The sequence below is a fragment of the Eptesicus fuscus genome, chromosome 1, assembly GCF_027574615.1.
Source record: "Eptesicus fuscus isolate TK198812 chromosome 1, DD_ASM_mEF_20220401, whole genome shotgun sequence".
Lineage (NCBI taxonomy): Eukaryota > Metazoa > Chordata > Mammalia > Chiroptera > Vespertilionidae > Eptesicus > Eptesicus fuscus.
The window spans coordinates 128,800,808-128,828,623 of record NC_072473.1 but is presented as its reverse complement, the minus strand read 5'-3'; the positions used below and the strand labels follow the sequence as shown (position 1 = coordinate 128,828,623).

Sequence of the window (27,816 nt, the reverse complement as noted above, 5' to 3'; positions counted from 1 at the left end):
CCGCGGACGCGCACGCGAAGCCGCCTCGCCGCCCTCTACCCTGCGGGGCGGCGCGGGGGGGGGGGCGACGCGCGCGGGAGCCGCCGGGGTGCGGGGGGGGGGGGCGGCTGCGTGCGGAGCGGCGGCGGCGGCGCCGGGTCCACGCAGGCGTGTGCGCTCGGACCCCGGCGCGGAGGGAGGGCGGGCGGCCTGACTGACGTCCGCGCGGCCGCCCCCGCCCCACGCGCCCCGCCCCCGCCTGGTCGGCTCCGAGGCTCCGGGCTCGGGGCTGCGGCGCTCGCCTGGCCTCCCGCCCCGCCCGCGGCCCATTCCCTCCGCAGCGGCCGAGCCGGCGGCCACGCGACCCCGGGCGGCGAGCGAGCGCGCGGAGCGGCAACCTGGAGGATGAAGTGCAAGCCGAACCAGACGCGCACGTACGACCCCGAGGGCTTCAAGAAGAGGGCGGCGTGCCTGTGCTTCCGCAGCGAGCGCGAGGACGAGGTGCTGCTGGTGAGCAGCAGCCGCTACCCGGACCGCTGGATCGTGCCGGGCGGGGGCATGGAGCCCGAGGAGGAGCCGAGCGGCGCGGCCGTGCGCGAGGTGTATGAGGAGGCGGGCGTCAGGGGCAAGTTGGGCCGGCTGCTGGGCGTCTTCGAGCAGAGCCAGGACCCCAAGCACAGGACCTACGTGTTCGTCCTGACCGTCACCGAGGTCCTGGAGGACTGGGAAGACTCGGTGAGCATTGGCAGGAAGCGAGAGTGGTTCACGGTCGAAGATGCCATCAAGGTCCTGCAGTGCCACAAGCCCGTGCATGCCGAGTACCTGCAGAAACTAAAGCTGGGCGGTCCCCCCACCAACGGAAACTCCGTGCCCGGGAGCGACCCCTAGTATGTACCGCTCCTGCAGACCCCCGCTTCCCGCCCGCCCGCCCGCAGCACCCCCGGCCCGCGCACCCCGGCCCGCGCACCCCCGGTGCCTGCGGGCTCCCCGGGGGAGGGGGCGCCTTTTGTTTCCCTGGCAGACTCGCCAGCCCGCTTGCCAACTGTCTCACCTGCCAAGCGCCCTCGGTGGACAAGTTGCCCGTTTCGCAGACGCGGGCGGACTCGCTTCTCGCCCGTAACCGGTTGGTTCCCGGGCGCTTTGAAAGGAGCCTCGGCGGCCGCCCGGCCCGCGGGGGGCGTGTGAGCGCGCGCACGGCGGGCGCCGGGCTCGTGATTGGGGGGCCGAGGCGGGGACAGCCTGCTCACCGGGGCTGGCTGGCACCCCTCCTCCGTTTTCTTTCCCAACTTGTTTTCTCGGTCGTTCGTTCGCAGTGTTAGCCCTCGTCAGCAAGCCCTGCTGCGGTGGGGATGGGTTTCCATGAGCCGTTTTGAATTAAAAGCTATTTAAGCAATTGGACTTCTTGTGCTCTTGCCCTACTCGACAATAACGTTACCTTCAGCAGCAGAGTCATCTCATTCGCCCTTTGCAGAAATTGCTTTATTCATAGGGACAGAACTTGATCTGCAAAAATGGTTCACAACTGCCGAGTTCTGACCGCTCACTTGAGAAGGCCATTCCCCAGGCGGCCCAGATGTAGTTTAACAAACTAGGACTTTAGAGGAGGTATTCCCGGGAAGGTGTTGTTGGCCAAGCACACCCTGAACCTCATCCGGGAAACTATTCACGGAGCACGTGTAGCAGGCTCCGCCTCCAGCCCCCCCCCCCCCCCGCCCTGTCTCAGGGCCCCCAGAGCAACCGTGGTGTTCTCCAGGTAAACTAGCTTTGGAAAGAAAGTTACTGCGCACGTTTGGATTTAGCAGCGGTGCAGGTAAACTTCCCGGCGATGGGCAGCCACAGGAATGGGCGCTGGTGACACCCAGCCGAGGGAGGTTCCTTTCTTGATGGTCCGCTGTTCCAGACTTTCAGAGTGGAGGGACACCTGAGCCATCTGTCTGAAATGTTTAGGTCAGTGATGGCGAACCTATGACACGCGTGTCAGCACTGACATGCGTAGCCATTTCTGATGACACGCGGCCGCATGCCAATGAAACATTTGCTGCTCCTGAGCATGAAACATTTGCGACTAGAGTCTCCATTCCCGAGTTATGCTCAGTTTTTTGGTGAAGTTTGACACACCAAGCTCAAAAGGTTGCCCATCACTGGTTTAGAACAAACGCGTTGTGTCTGTCACACGCAATCTCTATGGGGTGCTGAGTGAAAAACCCTCACATTGGCCTGGACGCTTGCTTGCCATCCGGACCGCCAGCTGAGATACCTGGGTCTCCCCTGAACTACCGTTATTCCCCTAGGCATGCCTCCTGATAAGCTGTTAACACTGAAGTTAGCAGGTCTCCTATGTTTGTGGGCAGACAGTACTCTGAGAAGTGGAAAAGTGAAGTAAAACATGATGGTTTCATGAGGGACAGTTGGATGTGGTAGAAACTACATTGGGGCTTTGAAGTCAGACAGAACAAGGGTTGAAAACTGCCTGCATCTAAAATGCTGCCACAAATACCTGGGAGGTTTAATTTGTCCATGGTGTTCTTAGAGATAATAATGCAAAAATCGCATGTTTTGACTTCTATGCTATGTATTTGACAAGTTGAAAAATACAGTTTTGATGTTTATCAACACTTAAGAGTTGTTAGCCTGTGTTTGCTATATTTTAATCAGAAATATTTGGATTGCCAAAATATCTTCAATTTATGCAATGTGTAAAACTTCCAAGGTTTTTTGTTTTCTAAATCACAACAGAATATTTTACAGTTATCACACTGTAAGTTAATTTTCCAAATTCACATGGGCAGTTCTTGGTATATGTGCTTCTGGAGTTCAGTCTAAAAAGGTTAAATGAAAAATAAAAGCAAAAGAGAGATCCAAAACTTCAGACTAAAACAGTTGACAGGGACGGTAGCAAATGGAATGGTGTCTATAACCTCCATTCTCCATGAGTTTAGTACACAGTTGGGATTTTGTGCTTACAGAGTCATTACATAGCACCCATGCATTACTTATGTGGTGATTGCACTAAAAATGTGCAGATGAGTCTTTCATCTTATACCCCTCCCAGAAAATAGTACATTGATCGAAGATAATTAATACTTTCAGACATGAGGTAGAAATTTGTTTTCAGCATGTTTTTTTTTTTTGAGGCTAATTTTTTTCCCAACTGTCCAAGTGCCTATTCTTATCTTTAAAGTAAGTTGTAAGAAGACATGTTGGAGTAAATTTTCATTTGAGATCATGGTAAAGATGTTAACAGTTTTATATTTAGAAACATCAAACATTGGGGCAGGGGGATGAAGGAGCAGGAACAAGCAGCTTGTAAAGTACCAGCAACATTAGAGGCACCTTCTGGGACAGAAACTTGAAAGGGCTCTGAAGCTAGAGCTGTACCTCTCACTTCCCATTGCGTTGAGTCCAATTGTAAGAAAAAGCAATTCCTCCATCACTAGTTGCTTACTGGGAAAAGGGAGGTGAGAGTGTGTTCGTGGAGACCACGGGACTAACAGCTGGCCAGAGTTTTCTTTTTCAGGGTTCCTTTTGTGGAAGCACCAAGCAAAACAGGAAGTATTTTCAGCATCATTCTAGTATTGTAACCATCTTTCTGAATGACTGTTGGCCTGGTAGACTGTGAACTCGGCGGACTAGGACCCAGCCTGATTCCTGCCCATATCCTCAGCAGCTAGACCAGTGGCTAAAATGTGGAGACATCTGTCATTGATCCAGAGATTAGAAATGTCTACTTACTAGTATATTCTTGATTTCTTAGCTTCATATGTTAGCTGAGACAATCTGTTACTCCCTCAGGCTCTCATCTGGCCTCACAGCAGAACTGCATTGGATAATTCACTGATGGCTTTTCCAATAAAAAAAAAAAGTGGTTAATGAACCATAGTAGACCACCAATAAACATTTGCTGACTAGAGGAATTGATGAACCAATAAAACTATTAATGAGACTTTTTTTTCCAGATTTACTTTGAAAGAATCAAGAATGTGAACCCAGTGGTGAGTGGAATTGTGAAGCACAGGTGAGCTCTTTCATCAAGAACACAGCTCATTCTATGCTTTTGGACAGTTCTTCCCTGTTTATTACAATGACAATTCTCCAGGTTGTTGCATTGCCACTGTATCTGTACAGACTTCTAATTTGGCACTTATGGCCTTTTTTGTGCTTTTATTATTATGTGTCTGTATTTCCCACAGGCTTATATGACCTTGAGTGCAAGGACCTTGTTTCCTTGGTCTTTTTATATATCTAGCATACAAGACATCACTTGAAATATGGTAGATATCACTGAAGATTTCGCTAAATAATATTTTGTAATGGCACTGAGTGTTAAAGCATTCACCTTCTAATTGGGTGTTAGTACAATAAATGCTCTCTAACATACATGTGGCTTTTGTACATCAGGTGTCAAGTGTTTCAAGGCATCTGTGAGATACCAGAAAGCAAAAATTCTTACTCATATCTATGTCATCTGAGACATCATGTGCCTCCTGATGGTAGTACATTATACCACCTATGAAATATATTTGCCAAAATTTTGGACTTAAATGTAACTGTGCCTCTAGATATAAATCCTAATCTGTAGAAAATACAGGGAACAGAGAAACATACACCAGAGAGATGATAGCAGAATCCAGACTGTAGAAAATTCTATAGGATAGATGTTTCTTCAGTAAATGAATGACCTGGATGAAAGAAAGAAATGGGAGGATGAACCTATAGATTAAAAGAGACTTAAGAGACATATGAACCAGTTGTAATATATGGATATTTTTGGGCCCTGATTTGACCAAACTGTAAAATACATTTATAAGACAGTCCGGATAATTTGAAAATGATTTGATATTTGATATTGGGATAAATGGTGGTGTGGTTATGTTGAAAACAAATGAGACTTTATCTTTTATAGATAAATTCTCAAACATTTACAGTTGGTATGTTGTCTGGAATTTGCTGCAAAATAATAAGTCTGGATGTTAATTGCATTGAAGATATTGATGAAACAAGATTGACCTTTACTTGATAATTGTTGAAGTTGGGTGATAGTTAAATGATGGTTCATTATATGTTTCTCTCTACTTTTGTATGTTTAACTGTTTCCATAATAAAAAAAAAGTGAATTTAAAAAGTTATCAGTATTCTTATTAAAGCTAATATATAAGACACAGGGGGGAAAGAAAAAGAGGAAAATTTTTTTGATTGTTTAGAAAATGTTGGCTCTGGAGTGCCACTTCTGGCCCAAGAGGTCAAATGCTGAAAAAGAGAGGAGCAACATACCCTGGAGTGGCTAGTATTTCCCTTTCTACAGACAAGTTTTAGGGGGTTTTCTTTTTCTCTAATTTGGCTCATTAAAATAGGAAGAGTTAAATTCTTATTTATACCTATTAGAGAATAGGAATAGATTCTCATGTTCTGTTAAGCAGGATTTTTGACAACACAGTCCAGTTCATATAAAATGTGAAAAATCAAAAAGGGTGTGGTGTCCAGGGAGGAAGTTATGGAATTTTACACAAACCCACAAATGCCCTTTTTGAATAGTTCTTTTAGGGAAATAGTGGCTTCAGACTTGCTAGTTGCACATTTATTAACTTTAAAGTTATATATGAAAGTAGGTATATATAAAACAGGAAAGTTAAGTAGTCAACATTTCTTACTGCACTGAACCATTTTCCGTTTCATACCATACCTATTCCTTCAGGGTTTTTTTAAAAATATATTTTATTGATTTTTTACAGAGAGAAAGGGAGAGAGATAGTTAGAAACATCGATGGGAGAGAAACATCGATCAGCTGCCTCCTGCACACCCCCCACAGGGGATGTGCCCGCAACCAAGGTACATGCCCTTGACTGGAATCGAACCCGGGACCTTTCAGTCCGCAGGCCGACGCTCTATCCACTGAGCTAAACCAGTTAGGGCCTATTCCTTCAGTTTTGAACTGTGCTTAGAATTCTGTAAAGGCCAAAACCTTCTAGAACAGCCAGTGAAACTCTGCTGAAATCAACAGTTATGGGGACTATCCTAACATTTTACATGGGTCAAGAAGAAGCAGGCACAAAGTGAGAATAACATGGGAGGCCCTAAGTTGTTTTTCAGCTTGAGTTCACAATAAGTTTAGCAGATTTTTTTTTAACTTGGAGGCAAACAAAGCCAGGTGAACAGAACTGTAGGTGGTGGCTGTAAGTTAAAACAAATAGTGCTTTGGACTCCAACAGGCCGTGGCTAAAAATTGGCTTGACCATTGACTAGCTGTGTGGTCTTTGCTAAGTTACTTCACTTCTCCAGTCTTCAATTTTGTCCTCTGTAAAATGGGGATAATCATAGCCCCTACCTTTGTTAACAACACTGCTTTTGAGAAGCACTTCTTGATCTCCTAGGGCAGTGGTCGGCAAACTGCGGCTCACAAGCCACATGCGGCTCTTTGGCCCCTTGAGTGTGGCTCTTCCTCAAAATACCACGTGCGGGCACACACATACAGTGCGATTGAAACCTCATGGTCCATGCACAGAAGTTGGTTTTCGGCTCTCAAAAGAAATTTCAATCGTTGTACTGTTGATATTTGGCTCTGTTGACTAATGAGTTTGCCAACCACTGTCCTAGGGTAAGATATACTCTTGTGTTGCCAGGTGTCTCACTGCTTTATTTCATAGTTCTTATAAAAATTATACTTACTAGCCTGAATGTCTGAGTTTCTGTAGCTTAGAGACCCAGACTAGCACAGAGCCTGGAACATGGTACCCCACAGGTACTCATAATGTGTATGCTACCTAATAATAGACAAATATGCAAATTGACCGTACCTTTGCTATGCCCGCGATTGGCCAGGAGGTGTGGGGGGGGCGGGACTCGGGGTGGCCGGGGTGGCCGATTGGGCCGGCAGGACGCTGAGCTCGCGTCACCAGTGGCAGCTTGAGCTCAGCGTCTGCACCATGGCTGTGCTGCGGCACAGAAGGGGCCTCTGGGGCAGCGAGCTCACGTCACACCGTGAACCATCAAAAGTGTGGGAGCTGGGTGCCTGTCCGCTGGTGCACCAGGCCTTTCAGAAGCCTCTGGCGCCACTAAGGCTTCTGAAAGGCCTGGTGCCTGAGCGGACAGGCACCCAGCTCCCACGCTTTTGCTTTTGATCACTGGTGCACCAAGCCTTTCAGAAGCCTCCAGTGTGGCGGAGGCTTCTGAAAGGCCTGGTGCACCAGCGGACAGGCACCCAGCTCCCCCGTGATCAAAAGCGAAAGCGTGTAGGGGACCCTACATGTGCATGATTCAATCATGCACTGGGCCTCTAGTTATTATATAAAAGATTGTCATACCTTTTACTTGTCAAAAATACATCTCCATTATTTTACCAGGTGTTTGTGTACTCTAAATGTGAAGAAATGAGAGACCATAAGACCATGGTCTGTACTCAAATTTCTTTTTATTGGGAAGAATATTTTGTCTATAAATTATGTTTCTATTTTTTTCAAAAACTTCCAGTGCCAATTATGCCTAACTTCTTATCTTCATAAAGTACTGTAAGATATTTCCTCAGGTACTGAACTGGCCCCACAGCTGCATTTGATAATTCACTGAAGGCTTTCCAAATACAAATGATTTAAAGATATGGTAAGCTCTCAGTACCTATTCAGTTTAAGAACTGTTGAATAAATACAAGTATGCTAAATATTTTATTTTATGGGTAAAAAACATAGATAGCAATCAGGATTATATGGTAACAAATTCACACAAAGTAGATAAGACAAGGCCAAGACCTGAGTGATTCAATTGGTAAAGACACAATGAACTACTTCTAGATTTAGACAGTTTATTACTTATACTAGAGGCCTGGTGCACGAAATTCATGCACTGGGGCGGGTTCCTCAGCCCAGCCTGCTCCCTCTCCAATCTGGGACTCCTCAGGGGATGTCCAACTGCTGGTTTAGGCCTGATCCCTAAACTGGCAGTCGGACATCCCTCTCACAATCCAGAACTGCTGGCTCCTAACTGCTCGCCTGCCTGCCTGCCTGATTGCCCCTAACCGCTTCTGCCTGCCAGTCTGATCACCCCCTAACCGCTCCCCTGCTGGTCTGATTAACACCTAACTGCTCCCCTGCCAACCTGGTCACCCCCAACTGCCCTCCCCTGCCGGCCTGATCTCACCCCCAACTGCCCACCCCTGCTGGCCTGATGGCCCGCAACTGCCCTCCCCTGCTGGCCTGGTGCCCCCCAAATGCCCTCCCCTGCTGGCCTTATGGCCCCCAACTGCCCTCCTCTGAAGGCCTGGTCACCCCCAACTGCCCTCCCCTGCTGGCCTGATATCACCCCCAACTGCCCTCCCCTGCTGGCCTGATTGCCCCCAAGTGCCCTCCTCTGCCAACCAATTTGGTTCTGATTGGTCGGTTCCTATGTCAGTCAGCATCAAAAGCTCCGCCTCCTAGGCAGCCATTGGTTCCTCATAGTTGACCCAGATTTGGTTCTGATTGGTCGGTTTCTATGCCAGTCAGCATCAAAAGCTCTGCCTCCTAGGCAGCCATTTGTTCTTCACAGTTGACCCAGATTTGGTTCTGATTGGTTGGTTTCTATGACAGTGTCTCTGGGCCTATCAACAGGGTCTGATCAGAAAGGCAGGGCTAATCAGCAGCCTGGGTGGAGGCCTGGAGAGAAATGGAGGCACAGCTGCTGGCCAGGCCAGGAGAGAAAGAGAGAGGCAAGTGCTGACCAACAGCTGCCACAGAGACTACGGATCAGACCCTGCTTCTCTCTTCAGGCCTCTCTCTGGGCCTGATTCACAGCCCCCTCAGCAGTCAGTGCTGGGTCACCATGGCAACCCAGCGCTGACCTCAGGACTGACTTCCAGTTGGTTGAGCCTCCGGTCATGATGGACCCAGGGTTTTTATATATTAGGATACACAGTACAAAGAAGAATGAGCCAAAGGTGCCAGCTTCCCAGGTTCTTATCCCACATATCCTAAAAGACAACACAGAAACAAAAGGGTCTTTATAACTGAAACACAAGTTTTGGGATACTCCATTACTGAGGAGCCAAATCTTGAATGCAGTTGAATGCTTTTATATGTACAGCTCTATTTGGGGAGGGGAGGCCCTCAGGACAGAAAGCCCCATCAGAAACTGGTAGGTTATAAGAAACTGTCTCATGACAACCTCCCAGGGGTGATAACGAGGTGTGTGGGAGATGGCCATATAGCAGCTCCTTACAGCCTTCCATCTTCTCACATTCTAGGAGGTCACAAGACATTTAAACCAAAACAGCTTAACTGCAGTTCATGGATACCTGCAAGGGTGCCAGGCCATCATAGAGGAGCCATTTCCCTACAACTCCACTTGCCTTTTACACACCCAGCTAGGAATTCTTTCTATAAACACAGGCTACAGGTTGTGGCCACTCTGAAGATACACAATGGGCCCCATAAAAAAATTTGGTTCAGATGTTGAGACTGATGCCACTTACATGCCAAGAGAATATTCAAAGATTTATTACTTACATAACAATGCTTTATGGGGAGAGCAGAACAGACTTCCAAAGCTGGTTTAAAAATTCCTGAGAGAGCAAGAAAAGGAAACTGGCTTGGATTTTTATTGTGGTTAAAGGGTGGGGCTAAAGTGAGGGTTCCAATGCACAGTCAGGGGCTTGCATGGTTTGAAAATTCCCTTTGGCACCAAAGGAGAGAGCACCCAGGGTTTTTATTAGCTTGCCCAGATGTAGAGCCAAAGGGGAAGAGTGAGCAGTGAGGCTTAAAAGCTGTCAGCAGTCAAACATCAAAAAGAAAATTGGAGACAGACTCTTTATTACAATTCATCCCTGGTGTTTGATGGCTAAAATGTACAATATTTCTTTAATTGAATTGGAACAGGTTTAATAAGCCATTAAGGTACACTGTGAGGTCTGTAGCCTGAAGTCTGTAAGAAAGGTGAAAATTCCATCAAATGCCTTGCCCAGTATTGTGTATTCTGAGAAGTTGATTGCCTTAGTCACAATGTCTGGAATTCTGAAGGGGATAAGAACTGTCTTGATGAAGCCTTGTATTGTAGCTTGAGTATATGTAGAGCCATGTGTGACATTGATTTTTATTTTCTTATTTGTGAGGCAAGAGCTTCCCAGACTCTACCCAAAAATGGACAGTCTTGGATAAGGAATTTATGTTGCTGCCATTGGACAAACAAGATAACCAGCCCATTGGCAAGGGCCTAGGGTCTAAAATTTGCAGAGGGAAAACAAATAAAAAATAACATAAAATAAAATTTGCAGAGGGTGCCAGGGAATCGAGCGCTAAGATGACTGACTGCCTGGAGTTTGGACAATTGCGCCTTGAGTTCATTACTTTATCTGAGACATACCGGTTAAGGGATGAAAAGCAGCAATACTCATGATTATGGCAATTTATTCATAAAGCATACAAACTCCCTTTGATACCCACTCAGTGGATCCCAAGAGGATCCCTAGGTAGCCACGAGGTGACCTGTTTCAGCCCCATGGCTTCTGGCAAGGGACTAAGGACAGGGAAAGCCATCCCCACCTGCAAATGTCATATGCCAGAGGACCCAGGATTTGCTCTATACCATAGCAAAGAGGTTTTGGTGACTGTGATGCGTTTACAGGGTGTTTCTTCCAAAGCCCAAGGCACAATTAGCTGAATATGGAGGATCACAATCCCAGGGCCTGAGAGAGCCTCTATTTCCAGGAGACCCCAGTATGTAGCCAGCAATTGCCACTCTAATAACATACAGGCATACCTTGTTTTATTGTGCTTCACTTGATTTCACTTCACAGATTTTTTTTTTTTTTTACAAATTGAAAACAAGACCCTTCACCAGCAAAAAGATTACAACTTGCTTTATTGCACTACTCACTTTATTGCAGTGGTCTGGGATCAAACCCACAATATCTCTGAGGTATGCCTGTATAGCATGGGGCCTAGAAGGACAGTTTCTTGCATCAGAGGTCATGGACAACTTATGGAGATCATGGGTGGTCCTGAGACTCCAAGAGGAATGAAAGGAGATTGCTAAGCCTCTACAGTAAAGGAATTTCTGGGGGGACACTAATAGAAGTGACACTAATAGAATTACAATTTGAAAAAAAAATCCTAGAGACTTTTGGGGGGCATTAAAGGTTGGTTTATTTGCAAGTAACAGCATAAATGGCTAAAGTAAAATTTGTAAGTGAATAATATGTTGCCTCCAGAACTCAAAAGGACCTAAAAACTGTTGGGCTTGTTTTAATGTAGGTTCTGAGAGGGTTGGTAGCAGTTTCTTAACAGTATCAAAGATAGACATCTCTAATTGCTAATTGGATGGAGTCAATAATTTCCATAATATTAATTATGGGAACCGTAATGAGTCAGACCATAGCATGAAGGCTGAGGTAATCCATTGTGAAGTCCCATTCATTCCTTCCTGGTTGAAAAACAGACCAAATTAGGCTGATAGATGAAGAAGCAGTAGGAATAATAATCGCTCCTTCTCTATGCAGGTCTTGTATAATGGATATCAATCATTGAAGGCTCTGTTTTAACTTACACTTGTCTGTATTAACTAGATAAAAGGTGTAGAAGATATCCATGTGGTCTCATTTCTTCAAAACAGTTTGTACTTGCCAAATATTTAATTTAATTTTGATTTATTATTTACTGGATCATAGAATCCATGCCCACTATTAGCTATTTTAAGGCAATGGGTGCTATGACCATGGAGAATGTAGTCAAGGCAATAATTATGATGGTTAAGGTAAGGCATACCTATTTGACCTCTATTTAATATTCAATAACCACTCTTAGATCATAAGGGTTGTCAAATTCACTATTCAGGTTTCTCCAGAGAAACAGCCCCTCGGGATGTTTATATATTTAGAAGGAGATTTAGAATTGGCTCACACATTATGCAGACTAGTAAATTCAACATCTGCAGTGTGGGCTGACAGCCTAAAGATGAAGGAAAGCCAATGGTGCAGTCCCAGTCTGAAGGCTGGCAGCCTGGAGACCCAGAAGACCTGCTGGAGAATTTTCTCTTGTTGGAGGGGGGTGGGGGAAGAGTCAGTCTTTTTGTTCTATTTAGACTTCAACTGATTGGATGTGACCCAATCACATCATGCATGGCATCTTCTTATACAAATTTCACTGATTGAAGTGTTCATCTCATCTGAAAACATCCTCCAAATTGACACACATAAAATTAACAATCACAAGTCTACTCCTTGTCAACTTGGCATCCATACACATCTTAAATCAAACATAATCACCAAATAAAAACAATAATAGGATCATCCTTCCACCTAACATGATACAACTATCCTGAATACAACCAAAAACACACTGACCCATTCCACAGAAGAGGATGCAAAGTCCCCTTAAATGATGTTTCCTCTTGTCCTTGATATTCCATAACCTAAATACTATGATATAAAGTTAACAATATTTAAACACTATGATATAAAATGAATACATCTCGTGTTCCATGATAAGGGGCTAACAAAGGGAATAAAAGAATAGATATATAGATATAGATGTAGATATAGATATAGATTATATAAATATAGACATAAACATATTCATAACAATTACAGTCCTCATTTCTGTGACTGATCACATAGTCACAGCTGGTACTCATAAATACCTTCTTCCTCTATCTATTTCATATTCCCTTTGCCTTCAATAAACACCTCAACTGGTTGTAGTTCTTTACCTGTTGGAATGACCTAAACCTTCATTCCTGAAGATTCTGGACTATTAGTAATCCTGCCTGAATTAGGTTGTTGTAGTTTCTATAGACTTTAATCAAAGTCGTAGTAATACTAAGAGATGCCCTAAGGCAGAGGCGGGGAGCGTGCAGCCTGTGGGCAGCTGTATAAGGACTGGGAAATCCTTTGGTCTGGCCCTGGTCAAGGCATTAGGGGTGAGTTAATTAAATGTCTGACCAAATACAGCAGGCTCATTTTTAAGTTGATAATTTTGTATGGCCCAGGAATGATGTTACAAATATCCAAATGGCCCTTGGCAGAAAAAGGTTCCCCACCCCTGCCCTAAGGGATCTCCTGTATTCCAGACATGCTTTTTCTTCTCTCCTTTGTGGAATAGCAGTCCAGTTTCCCCCTTGGTAGTCAGGATCAATCTCTACAGCCAGCACAGTAACACCCTTCTTTGCCTATTGATTCAGAGGAATAAGGAGTCCAAGATGGACAGGTGGCAGCCTTAACTTCCAGTTCAATGAAATTATTGTTGTGCCTGCTGGAGGAAGAGTCCATCTTCCCTTTGGAACTAAGGCCTCTAGGCCAGCAGAGCATATGGTTGCGGGAACAGTAAGAAAAACCCCTGCTAGTGGGTCATTGGGAGTAATAGTGAGCAGTGCTGGTGCCATTTCTACCCATTGATGTATGAATCCAAGAATCTTGGCAATGGGAGAAAAAGCATCATGTACTGAATGCTGACTCAGAGCATATACGGCCACCTGGAGAATCTTGCCCAGCACTGCAAGTTATTGCCACCTTGCTTGCACTGTAACTGAGTCTTCAAAGGGCCAGTCCACAGTTCTATCAAGCCAACTGCTTTAAGATGATAAACCAGTGAATTCCATGAGCAAGAGCCCATTGCTGCACTTATTTTTTTTAATTTCTTTTTGATTAAGGTATCACATATTTGTCCTCATCCCCCCATTCCCAGCCCACACCCCTCCCCACACATGCCCCCACCCCCCTGTTGTCCTTAACCGCTGGTTAGGCTCATATGCTTGCACACAAGTCCTTTGGTTGATCTCTCCCCTTTACCCCCACCCTCTCCTACCCTCCCTCTGAGGCCGGACAGTCTGATCCATGCCTCCTTGTTTCTGGGTCTGTTCTTGTTCATCAGTCTATGTTGTTCATTATTTCCCCTAGATGAGCGAGATCATGTGCTAATAGAAATACACTTATAAGAACCAAAAATGAGACAAGCAATAATGGTTATGCTGACAGGCAAATGAATCAGTCTGTAGTGAGTTTCTCTTGCTGTAAAAATTATCAAAAGCAATGCTATATGGGATACCATGATGGTGGTAAGACATTTTGTAAGTTCATGGATGGCGGTTTTAGAAAAAACACTTCATGCAGAGAAAGCAAATCTATATCCAGAGTAAGTATCTATACCAATAAGAATAAAACACTGCCTCTTCCATGATGGAAGTTGTCCAATGGAATCAACGTGCCATGAAATAACTGATTACCCTGGGGAATGGGGTCATATCAGGAACTCATTGGCGGTTTTTGCTGCTGCCAGATTGATCAGTCAGCAGTGGCCATAGCCTGGTTAGCCTTAGTAAATGAAACTCCATGTTGTGGAGTCCTTACATAACCTCTCTTCTTGCCACCATGTCTATCTTTGTTCATAAGTCAATTGGATGATAATGGGGTGACGGGGACATGGGGGAAAGCTGACTGGTATCTACAGAAGTGGTCATCCTATCCACTTGATTATTAAAATTTTCCTTTGATGATGGCACCCTTTGATGAGAATTCACACAAGACATAAATATCTTCACGTTTTTGCCCATTCAGAGAGGTCTATCCACATACCTCATCCCAAAACTTCCTTGTCACCGATTTTCCAATCATGTTTCTTCAAAGTCATTTGATGATTCAGCCAAATCGTTGGCCCATGAATGATAATCACTTATCTAGCCATTTTTTCTTTTAAGAAAAGTGAACAACCATGTGTACTGCTCAAAGGATTTCCCTTTACCACTATCCTTCAGGGGCTATAGTGCTATAGCTGTCCACTTTCAGGTGCACCTGTATATCCTGCAGAAGCATTAGTAAACCAGGTCTGAGTCTTCTCTTTCTCTGTCAACTGATTGAATAAACTCCCCATTAGTCCAGAAGTGCAGGCTGGGAGAGAGAAGGCAGTGTAGCTGGAATAAGAGCCATGGGCATTTGGGCCACTTTTTAAAAAGCATGTTTTTGTTGATTTGAGAGAGAGAGAGAGAGAGAGAGAGAGAGAGACATTGATGAGAGAAAACTTTTGATCTGCCACCTCCTGCATGCCCCCCACCAAGGATAGTGCCTGAAACCCAGGCATGCCTTTATCAGGAATCAAACCAGTGACCTCTCAGTGCATGGGTCAAAGCTCAATCAACTGAGCCACACCTGCCAAGGCTTGGGCCATTTTTTCATATAACTTACTTGTTCCCTTAATGCCTGCTTATGCTGGATCATATATATATATATATATATACCATTTTTATTTCATGATGAAGTATTGCCCTGCATACCCAACTTTATGGTCAGGTGGTTAACTCAGGTTGCATGGTGACTTGGTGGCCCATGGTTAAGCATTCACACTTTCCTAAGGCTCAGCAGCAGGCCAATAGCTGTTTCACAATTCTAATGGCCTATGTAATAATTCATCTAAAGGTGCCTGACAAAGGCTCTACATACCATCCCTACCTGTTACTAACACTTTAGGCACCTTGATCCTGCTAGATAATATGGCCCAAGTGTAGCAAAATAGCTTGGACAGCAGCCTTCTATTGCAGAATCTATTGCAGAACCTTCTCTTGTTCTGGGCCCCTCTGAAAAACAGCAGCTTTGGGGGTTATTCAGAAATGGGCCAGAGTAACACACTCAAATGAGGAATATTCTGCCTCCAAAATTCAAAGATGCCCCCTGGGCATTGTGCCTCTTTCTTGATTAGAGGATGGGCCAGATGCAACACCTTACCCTTCATCTTAGAAGGCATATTTCAACATGACCAATATCACTGGGCCCCTAAAAAGTTCACTGATGTAGAAGGTCCTTTAATTTTTGTCAGATTTATTTCCCAGGACGGGCTGTGTTCCCCAAAGCTCCCTTTGCCATTTAACTGTGTAGCTGGCAGTCTGGGGACATTGGCCAGGCTCCTTGCCCTTATGTTCTAGAATTACTCAGCCTTGATTTTGGGGTTCAGTCCTGAATTGTAGATAAATTATCATACCCTATGTGATGGTATATCCAGATGGATGTGCTGTATCCAGGTAGGTGTTCTTTTCTGGTACTGAAAATTTGATAAATATTTTGGTTAATTTTATGTGTCAACTTGACTGGTTCACAGGACACTCAGATATATTTGGTTAAATATTATCTCTGGGTGTATCAGTGAGGATATTTCTCGATGAGATTAACATTTGAATTGGTAGACTAAGTAAAACATATTACCTTCCCCAATGTGGGTGAACATCATCCAATCTGTTGAGGGTCTGAATAGACACACACACAAAAAAAAAGCAGAAAAAGGAAGAATTTGTCCTCTCTCTGCCTTACTGGTTGAGCTGGGACATCAGACTTCCACTGCCCTCACACTGAGACTTGTGCCATCAACTCCCCCTGGTATTCAGGCCTTCAGACTGAAGAGCTTACAGATGGAAGATTGTAGCATTTCTTAGCCTTTATAATCACTTCATAATAAATGAATGAATAAATTAATTAATATCCTGTTGGTTCTGTTTCTCTGGAGAGCACTAACTAATACAGATTTTTATGCATAGAGTGGTCCTAGAGGAATAAATATTAAGAATGAATTTTCTGAATTGGTCCAGAGTTTCTGGAGTTAGCACTCGATACTTGTTAGATTTAAAGATGCTAATTACTATTTCTAGTAGTAAAGAGTACACTGATAGAATGTGGCATGATCTAGCAATACAGTTATGCAAAATATATGTATTACATATTCCTAATCGACCACTTATGAGAAGCAAGGAGCTGGGTGACTATTATATACTTTTGAACTTTTTTTGTTTAATTAGTGAATATAATGAGGTAGGCTGGTTGCTCCTAATGCCACTGGATAAAGTGGTAAAGCAAAAGGGTAGGCTTATGTATTTGAATTCACAGCTCAAAAACCATGTAAATTACCTGAAAGCTTCTAGGTCTGCTCTGAAGGAGACCCTTATCTCCTGCCGCTGCAGGGCTGAGATTGCTGAAAATCAACTACAGAATCTCATCTAGTGGTTAGCTAAATTATAACACAAATAGAATTCCCAGGCTCTCGGGGTTCCCACTGTTAAAGTGGGGGCATTGAATAGGAAGGAATGGGATTGCCCTAGCCAGTTTGACTCAGTGTATAGTGTTGGCCTGTGGACTGAAGGGTCCCGGGTTTGATTTTGGTCAAGGGCACATGCCGGGCTTGCGGGCTAGATCCCCAGTGGGGAGCAAGTAGGAGGCAGCAGATCAATAATTCTCTCTCATCATTGATGTTTCTAGCTCTCCCTCTCCCTTCCTCTCTTAAATCAATAAAAAAATATTTTTTAAAAAAGAATGGGATCTTATAAATTAAGGATGGGACTATATGGGAAGATCTTGATAAAATTGGGACAGAAAGCCCTAAATTCTGATGAGTCTGCTTTGCCAGTGAAAGCAGCTTCCCCATCTATAATGCAGGCGGGCTCCTTACCTTCAGTGGTAGAAACTTTCCCTCTCCCAGTGTTCCTGGCCCTTCCATCCCAATCTTAGATATTAACCCCGCATTGCCTAAGGCAGTGGTCGGCAAACTCATTAGTCAACAGAGCCAAATAGCAATAGTACAGCTATTGAAATTTCTTTTAAGAGCCAAATGTTTTAAACTTAAACTTCTTCTAACACCACTTCTTCAAAATAGACTCGCCCAGGCTGTGGTATTTGTGGAAGAGCCACACTCAAGGGGCCGAAGAGCCACATGTGGCTCGTGAGCCGCACTGGCCTAAGGAAACTATAAAATGGCTTCACCCAAGGCAGTTTCCATGCAAGACTCTGATTATCCTCAAGACCTATCTCCACTACCCTTCTTCACTTCTAGATCTACAGCTAGAATCAAGTATCAGCAGGCCCCTAAAGGTGAGGTATAACATATGACCCATGAACAAGTGCTACACTCCAAAAGAATTGAACTGGAATTGAAGTCACTGCCTGGTTAAGCTTATAATGATCCACTGTCATTCTCCAAGATCCATCTGTCTTCTGCATAGGCCAAATAGGGAAGTTATATGGTTATATAGATATATGGATGTGGGTCACCAACAGGGGTTGTAGGTCTTGTGCAATTTGCTACCATACAATGTTTATCTCTACAGAGCCTGAGACTTAATCATCTAGTCATTCTACTGTCAGGCATCACCCTGCCTGCCTGTTGGCTTTTGCCCGTGAGTTAATGAACAGGTAATAGGGTGCATTTTGAGTGTTTTCAAGGCAAACACCATGGAAATACACTGTTGAACAGAGTTCCCTTTTCCATGTGTAGTTGTAGTATCAAGTTTTCTTTGGGACCGCACAGCAGCAGTGGCCCAGTACATCAAATTGGCCTTGAACTTAGCTGACCCATCTGCAAACAAAGTCAGGTATCCTCAGAATCCTTAATTGTACTAGAGCCCCCAAGACGCCCAAGTTGCTGGCACAGACCACATATGTGAGACAGTCTCATCTCGAGGGTGACCAGTCACTTTTTCATACAACTGTGAGACTCCCTAATGCCTAGCTTACTTTTTCCCTGAATACACCACATCTGTTTAATAATGGATGCTTTTGGGTAATATCTACTTTATTGGTGTTCTCATTTCTGAGCCATCCCCTGGTAGGATTAGCAGGGTATAACAACACTGTTGTTGCTTTGTTAGTCTCTCAGAGTCTATCAGCACCCAATAACAAGGCAGTAATAGTCACTCAAAAAGGGTATACTAGGTAGTCATCTGCTGTCCAAGACCCCAGGGAGCACTGCTGCCTGGTGACCAGTTATTTTTGTCACAAGCTTGAGTCTGCATAATTGTCAATTACTGACACTTGTAGCTGAAAGGGCTCCTTAGAGCTGAATGGCCCAAGTGGAAGTTTGTACAGCTTGCTAGATAGTTTCTAGGGCTTGTTGTTCATCAGGGCCATGTTCAAAGATGGCTACTTTTGAATGATCTTATGTAATTGGCTGAGCAGGGTCCTCATGTGAGGTATGATGTACCTCAAACTGAATAAGTCTATCAGATGTAGTGTCCCATTTTTGTTTGCTGGAGTTTTTAAGGTCATCAGATTTTCTTTATCAGGTCCATGGATTGTTCTCTGAGCATCAGCCTACATGGTTACCAAAAACATTACTTGAGTTTCTGGGCACTGATTCTTATTAGGATTAATCCTTCCTCCAGCTCTGGTTACTCATATATTGTATCATCTATCTAAAGCAGTCTGTATGCTGTCCTTAGCCCTTCCAATCAGAATGTCATCCATGTAATATTATTAGATCACCTCTGATGAGGTTACAGTCTTTTCTGGGTCTCAGTCTATACAATATAAGAAATCGTGGGAGAGTTTAGATCACCTTGTGATAGCACAGTAAATGTATATTTTAATCTGACCCTCATGGAGACAAACTGGCTCTCATCGTATAGATCCAGTAGAATACTGAAGAAGGCATTAGCAAAGTTCAACACTGCACATCAGAATCTGAACCTCTGACTTAACTTGGAGTGGTGAACACACAATACATTGTACAAGTGATATACTGCAGAATTTTACCCCTGAAACCTATATAATTTGACTAACCAATGTCACCCCAATACATTTAAGGAAAGAAAGAAAGAGAGAGAGAGAGAGAGAGAGAGAGAGAGAGAGAGAGAGAGAGAGAAAATTCTAATCAAATTTTTAAAAAAATAATTCAGTCTAAACAATGGTCTCATTCCTTATTCACAGGTTCTGGGGGTCAGATGTGAACATCTTTGAAGAGGGCATCATTCATCATATCATACTGGCCATGCCCATGGGTGCTGCCAAGCACCACAGGGGCTTGTGTGCTAGGGTCCAAAAGAGTTGAAAAGGTATGGCAACCTTGGTTGCCATTAAATCCCCAATTCACCTTGACCAGTGCATAAGGCCTTCAGTTCCTCTTAGGGAAAAAGTGACCTCAGCCTTTGTCCTATTCCTTTTTGTTCTGAAAGGGAGCAAGGTCTGGATAAAGCAGTAATGTTGAAGGTGCTGAATTAACACTAATTTAAACAGCACAAACTTCGGCAAGGTCCTTTTGGTCATCTCCTGTTTGTGCACAGTAAAGGCCAAAGCTGACCAGGGTTCTCTCCCTGCTACAGTCAGAACCTTTAAGTTTTGTAGTCTTTTAGTGTTTCCTTCTTGGGTGCAATGAGCTGGATGGTTATGTTCCCCCAAAATTCGTATGTTGAAATACTAACCCTCCACTATGATGATACTTGGAGGTGGAGATTTTGGGGGGTGATTAAGGCATAAGAGTAGAGCCTTCATGAATGGTATTAGTACCATTATAAAATAGACCCCAGAGAGTTCCCTTGACCCTTCCACGATGTGAAAACATACCAAGAAGATAGCCATCTATAAATCAGAAAACAGGCTCTTACCAGACTGAATGTGCTAGCACTTTGATCTTGGACTTCCCAGCCTTCCAGAACTGCAAGAAATAAATGTCTTGTTTAAGCCACCTAGTCTATAGCATTTTGTTATAGCAGCCTGTACAGACTAAGACAACAGGCAAAGTATCAATCTTATCTTTGGAACACCGCCCCCTAGCATAATAACCAGGTCCTATGGTCTCCAACGTTAATTGTTGTTTTTTCTCCTCATTAACACAAAGGAAAGTTTCCTAATTCTTTCTCCAGGCTTCCATTCTGATAGTTTGTGGACAGGATCTGGAGGCTATCTCTGAGGCACAAGAGAAGATTTTATCATCCCTGATAGGATAGAAGTAGCAACTGAACAAACCAGTCAATCTGACCCTGTATGACTATCTCACCACCTGAATGCTCATGTTCTCCATTACAACTCAAGCTCAGGTTACAGTGCCCCTAAGGGAAGTCTTAGCTTTCCCTGCTCTCATCCATGTGTTTATCAGATGACAGAAACTCAACTCACACAGACCACTGTTTTATTATGAATATACAGACCCACTGCAACAGCCCTGATTGGTCTTTACATGTTGTTCTTTCATGCTTATGTCATCAGCCAAAGTCCATGCTGGCTTGAGGCATGAGGTTGGCCTTTAGGTAACACAATGATTTCCATCCCTTCTCATCCATGAAAGAAAACTAGCCTGGCTCCCTCATCTGCTAGTCAGAGTGGCCAAGCCTCTGTAGTTTCATTGGGCTTTTGCTCAAACTTATGTCTAATTTCCCACATTCCTGGTCATTATAACAGTGGAGCTTAACATATCTCTGAGAAAATGACTACTCTTGAATAGTAGGGAGTGATTTATCTGTGATTGTGTCCACTCATCACACAGTAATGGTTTTGCTTTCCCAATAGCACAAAAGGCTGAGCAACAACCATGGAATACTTTTTTTTAGCTTTATGGTGTCCCCTGCTCTTATCTCTAACTACAACTACTGATGCAACTCATCAGGGTTCTCATGGATAATGGTCAAGGACTAGTTGTCCACCTCGTCACTGAATACTTCAGTAACTAGGTCTGCTACTGTCCACCAAAGTCTTGTTCCACACTTGGCTAGTCAACTTGAGGGATCTCACCCTCTTTTTTGTAAAAGGGCATTGTGACCTTATAGGATTGAGTCAATCTGTCATAAGCAGGTGCACCTCTTTTACTGTGAGATATATGGCCAACTTTTGTAGGAGTTATAAATTTTCTATCAGAGCCCTAGCTGGTTTGGCTCAGTTGATAGAGCATCAGCCTGGGGACTGAAGGGTCCTGGGTTCAATTCCGGCCAAGGGCACATGCATGGGTTGTGGGCTCGATCCCCAGTAGGAAGCGTGTAGGAGGCAGCCGATCAATGATTCTCTCTCATTATTAATGTTTCAATCTCTCTCTCCCTCTCCCTTCCTCTCTGAAATCAATAAAAATATATTTTCAAAACAGAACAAAACAACAACAACAAACATTTTTTTCTATCGCTAACATGTTGTTTTTAGTTTGTAAAAGACAGCAATTTGTCTTTGACTTACACAGGGACTCAATGAAGTTGACATTATTTCAAGAAACTTTACTTGGCAATCAGCACTTGAATTGTGTTGGGGCTTATCAGTCACTCCCGCTAGTGGGCAGCCAAGGCCACTGAGAATAAGACTTTAACTTTGCCAACCAACAAAACATCATTGTAGAGTAAAACGCTGAATGCCAGAGGAATTTTTTAATACTTTAAAAACATTCACATTTCAAATATGTATCACATTTCAAACCAATTATACATTTTTACAACACAATCATTTTGAGCCCTGTCACAAGTTACTTTAACTTTTTTCTTAATCTCTCCCTGGAAAAGTTTTCCCACAGTGTAGTAGGTACTTTTTTATTTTTGCAGAAACATAGGACAAAGAGTTTTAACATAGGCTCTTCTGGATTTACACGGCAGCTGGGAGCTCAAGGAGTAGGGGAAGAGAGTGGCACAGAGGAAGCAACTTGCACTGTCAGCATGTCTTTACATTTAATTTTGGTCTTAAGTGGCCATTTACTGCACTTCAACAAATGCACTTTGAATAATAATAAAACATCAATTGAGCAACTGGTTTTGATCCTACTCCTAACCACTTGACCTCCAAATGTTTATCAACAGGTAATACTACTGATCCCTGAGAGTCTTTTCCCTGACCTGGCTCACATAGCCACTGAGAGAAGACCCTTACTCCTCTCTTCTTGTTCACTTCTTTTTTTCTTTTAATATATTTTATTGATTTTTTTACAGAGAGGAAGGGAGAGGGACAGAGAGTCAGAAACATCGACAAGAGAGAAACATCGATCAGCTGCCTCCCGCACACCCCCCGCTGGGGATGTGCCCGCAACCAAGGTAGGTGCCCTTGACCGGAATCGAACCTGGGACCCTTCAGTCCGCAGGCCGATGCTCTATCCACTGAGCCAAACCAGTTTCGGCTTCTTGCTCACTTCTTAGGCAAGGCTGCACTACTAGACGTGGGGATTCTTATCTTCCCTAACATGGTCCAGGTAATCCCTTAGTGGGAGGACTCTACTTCCCATTTTGCCCACAACATAAGTGAGAGCATGTTTTACCAGATGCCAGGGAGTCTATCTTCTGCCCTAACCTGGCCTGTGCAGTCCCACATTTTCTAAGAGGACATCATAAACTTACCAGACTCACAGTAGGCTCAGAATTTATCAAACTCACCAATAAAAGCAAGGCAAGGACAAGATCACAGTCTCACAGAAACGATGCAATAAAACACTTATAGATTTAGACAGTTTATTACTACATAGATAGTGAAAGGAAGATTAACCAAAGGTGTCAGCAACCTGTGATCTTTGTCTCACACATCATAAAAGATAACACAGAAAAAAAGGGGCCAGGAGACTATCCCACAACTTGTGAGGTAGTTTGTTGGTGAGGAGGCAAATCTAAGTAGCAGCTAAGTGACTTTATATTCAACAGCTCTGTTCTGGGGATCACTGGACAAAAATCTTTCTATATGCTTAGAACCAAGGACTAAATGAGAAACTGTATCCTGACAGTCTCCTAGGGAAGATAGGACTGGGACTGGGAGATGTACTTGTAGCAGCTTTGTACAGGCCTCACAATCCTATGTCCCATGAGAACGACAAGATGTTCTTATAGGACTCAGATTAGCTGTAGATCATACCTTTGCCTGTATGGATGCATGCAAGGGCATCAGGTTCATTATAACAGGGCCATTCCCTATGGGTAAGAATCAAAGATATAAACGCAGTGATTTATCGAATTACTAAGTATAGTTAGAGCTTTCACATTCATAATGTGACATATATCCTCATTTTTCTCCTCCTTTTTTGGCCACTCATTCAGTTTATTTCACTACTTCCTCTTTCTCTTTTATCTTCCCTCCTCACCACTTTATACAGACTTCAAATTCAACACCTATGGTGCTTTGCTTTTCGTATTGGCCCTCTTAAGAGGTGGTGAGCCCTATCTCAGGTACGTTGGGTTCATCCTACAGTCTCTCTTCAGAGGCTCTGGAGGAAGACAAGGCAATGTCTGGCGGGGGCCTGGGCTGGAGCAGCTAACAGGTGGAGGCTCAGAACTCACTTAGCTTGGTTACTCATCATGCGGTTCCCACGAATCACTTGCAGTTTGTTCATAAGAACCATCCGGCTGTGGTGCGATTGTGAACCGGATGTGTTTAACAGCCCCTCTGCTACCCGCTGGGACCTGAAGCTGGACAAGCTGCTGGGAAAAGGGGCTGACCTCCCTGCTGTCTGCCTACAGAGATTTGGAGAGAAAGAGGTGATGAGCAGCTTAGGCCCAGTGAGGAATGCCAGGGAAAGGACAGAAGGGTTTCAGGGTGTCTTTAGAGGGTTTGGCACAGCTTGGGCCCCCGACTCCAAATGGGCTCAGCATTGCTTTCTGTGTTAGCTGACTTTCTTACTGCACACACACACCACACACACACACACACACACACACACACACACACACACACACACGCCATACACTTAAAAGCTGCATATGAAATGTTTATCCATGCACCACTAAAGTCAGCATGGACACTGACAGTGGCCTGTGTGCCATGCATCAGGCACCTCTTACTTGAAGGAATGAACAAGCATTTGGCCTCTGGGACTGGCCTGAAACCCCAACTCTTCCTCCTACTGCTGTCTGGCTTTGTAAAAGCTGGAGAAACCCACACTCCCCTGCCCTGGGAGGACTCAGTGAGGTTGGGCGTGCAACCTCCCGGTACAGTGATCGATCCCCAGCAACAGGGCAATGACAAGTTGCTGTGACTATTGCCTTTATTAGATCAGGACTTGGAGAAGCAGAACCAATGGTCATGACTGTACTGACATCTGGGAAGGAGACGCTTTCATGCACATTCTCTCAGGTGCCCTTTTCTGGCCATGAAAAGGGAGAGGCAGTGCAGTGCAGTGATGGGGCAGAAGGAGAAATAGGCCCAAAGTCTGCAGACTCATGGGACAACACCCACCATTTCTCCTCTGTCCTCCCAGACAGGCTCCCGTCTTCTCCCATCCAAGCTGCTAACACAGGAATCACCTGAGTTGGAACCTCACTAGACCTCCCCCATTCTCGCTCCAGTTCTACTCCATGTCCTACCTACCTGGTGCCCAGCAGTGTTCTCTGAGCTAGAATATAGCAGAGAACAAAATGCAACCCCTAGGCCCCTATCACGCCCATGTGGTGCATGAGAGAGAAAACCATCAGCTTACAACACAGTGTGGCCAGGGAAAGGGCAGAGTTGCAACGTGGCAGAGCAGAGAAAAGGCCCCCATTCTAGGATCTGCTCATCAACGTCTCTGGGCCTCGGTGCCAGGGTCCTCATCTCTAAAACCGTGACATTAATCATTCTCATCTCCCAATCTTGTCCTCTCTCCAGGAGGAGGTGCAGAGGGACCTAAAGAGACCAGCTCTATACACTCCAGGAAAAGCCATCAACTCTGTGTGCTGGGTTAGTCACACGTCACAGGAGGAAAAGCATTGCAGGATCCCGGGAATCCAGTCTGCCCTGCAGCCATGAGGAAGGAAATAGGGCTTGGGGGCAGGATGGGTGCCATGTCTATCCTTTCTTCTATGTCTTCACACCCGCAGGAGGGGCTTCTTTGTTTATCAGGTCTCTGTGCTCTGAGGACTTAGGAATAAATATACCTGGTAAGGACCTGAAGGGCTTCCTCAACCTGGCCTCTAGGGAAGCAGCAGCCTATCGCCCTCTGGTGGACATTGCGAGTCATGTCACATCGTTGGGTGATCTTACCTGAATACTTGAGAAATTCCAAGGGGGTGCGTGATGGTTTCTTCCTCAGAGTCTCTGGTGCTTCCCCCTACAATAAGTGTTCCAGGAATTAATAAGATCTGGCACAACTATCTGGTATCCCCAGAAAAGAACCTCTATCATTACATTTCCAGCCTTTAGCTGCTTCTGTTCAACCAGCTTAAATTGTGACATAGGAAATGGACGTGGACACATTCTTTCTATTGCTTTTTATCCTTATCCTATGAACTGAGCCTTCTGGCTGTCATAGTGCCTCTCCTCCCACTGGTATGCCCGGTCCTGAGGCAGACTAGGAGACATATACCTGGTTTCAGTCCTTGTGGCGCTCACAGCATGCTGGAGGAGACACAGAGTAAAACAAGGAACTACCACAATGTAGGGTATGTGCTCACTGCAATGGTGGAATTCAAGATGTCCTGATAATACACGTGGAGATGGAGCAAGATAACGCCTTTCAAAGGAAGAGAGTTGCTATGAGACATAACAAACAAGTCAAAGTGGAACTAGAATTTTCCAGAGAGCTGGGAGGATATATATGAAGTCTTGATGTTAGAGTGTAGTGCACATGAGGAACTGACTCTTATTCTGGCCTCAATATCAGATCAAAAATTGTATTTCTTTGCTGTTCTCTGTACATATTTTGAAAACTAGGACCCTCACAAATTCATTCTGAATCCTGGGTGCTCAGCACAGAACCTGACATAGCAATATTCAATAAATATCTCTGTATGTATGAACCTAGGACACCCACTCTATGTAAAGCACAGAAGTATAACTACTATGGCTTTCTATAAAATGCACTCTTTCTAAAAAAGTATAGGAATTAAAATATAGTTAATTCTTGTTAATAGTAAGAAATTCAGAGAGTCCTATTTACCATTTCAGTAAAAAGGAGTGGTGAAACATGTAACCAATATCTTTGAAAATTCCTGAGCAGTCACTGTGCCTGCTGCCATATCCATGCATTCACCTGTTTAAAAAGTCATGAACTCGATCCCATTTATATGCCAGAATATCCATTTGTGTTTCTACCTGTACATACTTGGATGTGCATACAATATGCCTTGAAATTGGTACACAAACACATGCAAAGTAAACATCAGATCTATATTCTCACACGTGAACTCACAGAAATGTCATGGCCCTCCCCATTTACCGCCCCACCCTCCTCCTCCATTGGTCCCCCACCCCCACTCCTTGCTTCAAGGCCCTATGACCCATTTCTCTAGCCGTCCACGCAGATGTCCCTGGAAGGGATCTGTAACCACTAATCAGTGCTTGGAGACCAGGTCATTTCGTGTGTGTTCCTTGCCCAGCTCAGCTTATTAGTCACCAGTGTTGTGGTTGGACTGGCCCTAGTGGTTTTTGTGATTGCAAGATGTCCTCAGCAAAAAAACATCAGGAAACTGAGAAGATCCAGCCTTATTACTAAAAAGACCGGGAAATGACACAGCACACCTGGGGCCACATAGAGATGAGAGAGAGAGAGAGAGAGGAGAGAGAGAGAGAGAGAGAGAGAGAGAGAGAGAGAGAGAGAGAGAGAAGAAGAAGAAGAAGAAGAAGAAGAAGAAGAAGAAGAGAAGAAGAAGAGGAGGAGGAGGAGGAGGAGGAGGAGGAGGAGGAGGAGGAGGAGGAGGAGGAGGAGGAGGAGGAGGAGGAGGAGGAGGAGGAGGAGAGAGAAGAGAGAAGCGAGAAGCGAGAAGCGAGTCCTGGTGTTCTGTTTTCACTGGGGTTGAAGGTGAGGGCCACAGGTTTCGCTAACCCACTCTTCACCTGTGAATTGAAAACATTAGAGAAACATTAGAGCATCAATTTAAAGAGCAAGCAGAGAATACAAATTAGCCCAAATGATCAGTTATTGAAATCAACCAACATTTCTAAAACAGAGACGCTTCTGATGGTGGGGATGCCTGGCTCTTTAGCAAGTCCTCTGGCTGGGCCTGAGCTTATTGGAAATAGCCATCTTTGAAATGGAAGCCTCTGGGACATGAAATCCTAGGGCAATGAAAACCTAAGTCAGGCCCTTGCATTACCAAGCAGGAAAAAACATGTCAGTGCTTACACTACAGTCTCCTGGTGAGTTTGAAGGAACTGATATGTATTAGACAATCACCCTGATACTTGGGTTGACATTCTTGATTCTGTCAATGCAATCCGGAATGCCAGGCATGCCTTTCAGGAAAAGGGGCTTTAGGAACAGAGACGAGGCCCATTT

At 44.5% G+C, this 27,816-nt stretch overlaps 1 protein-coding gene across 1 annotated transcript; it reads left to right on the top strand.

The window, feature by feature from the left end:
* The first annotated feature begins 190 nt into the window (after window positions 1-190).
* On the top strand, window positions 191-5,075 carry NUDT10 (nudix hydrolase 10). Its single transcript, XM_054718508.1, has 2 exons — window positions 191-866; window positions 3,936-5,075. Coding segments are annotated over exons 1-2 (483 nt in total). The 5' UTR covers window positions 191-384; the 3' UTR covers window positions 3,937-5,075.
* The last annotated feature ends 22,741 nt before the right edge of the window (window positions 5,076-27,816 follow it).

Bases quoted from the DNA above. Each gene is read 5' to 3' on its own strand.
- NUDT10 (XM_054718508.1), top strand. From the start codon at position 385: ATGAAGTGCAAGCCGAACCAGACGCGCACGTACGACCCCGAGGGCTTC.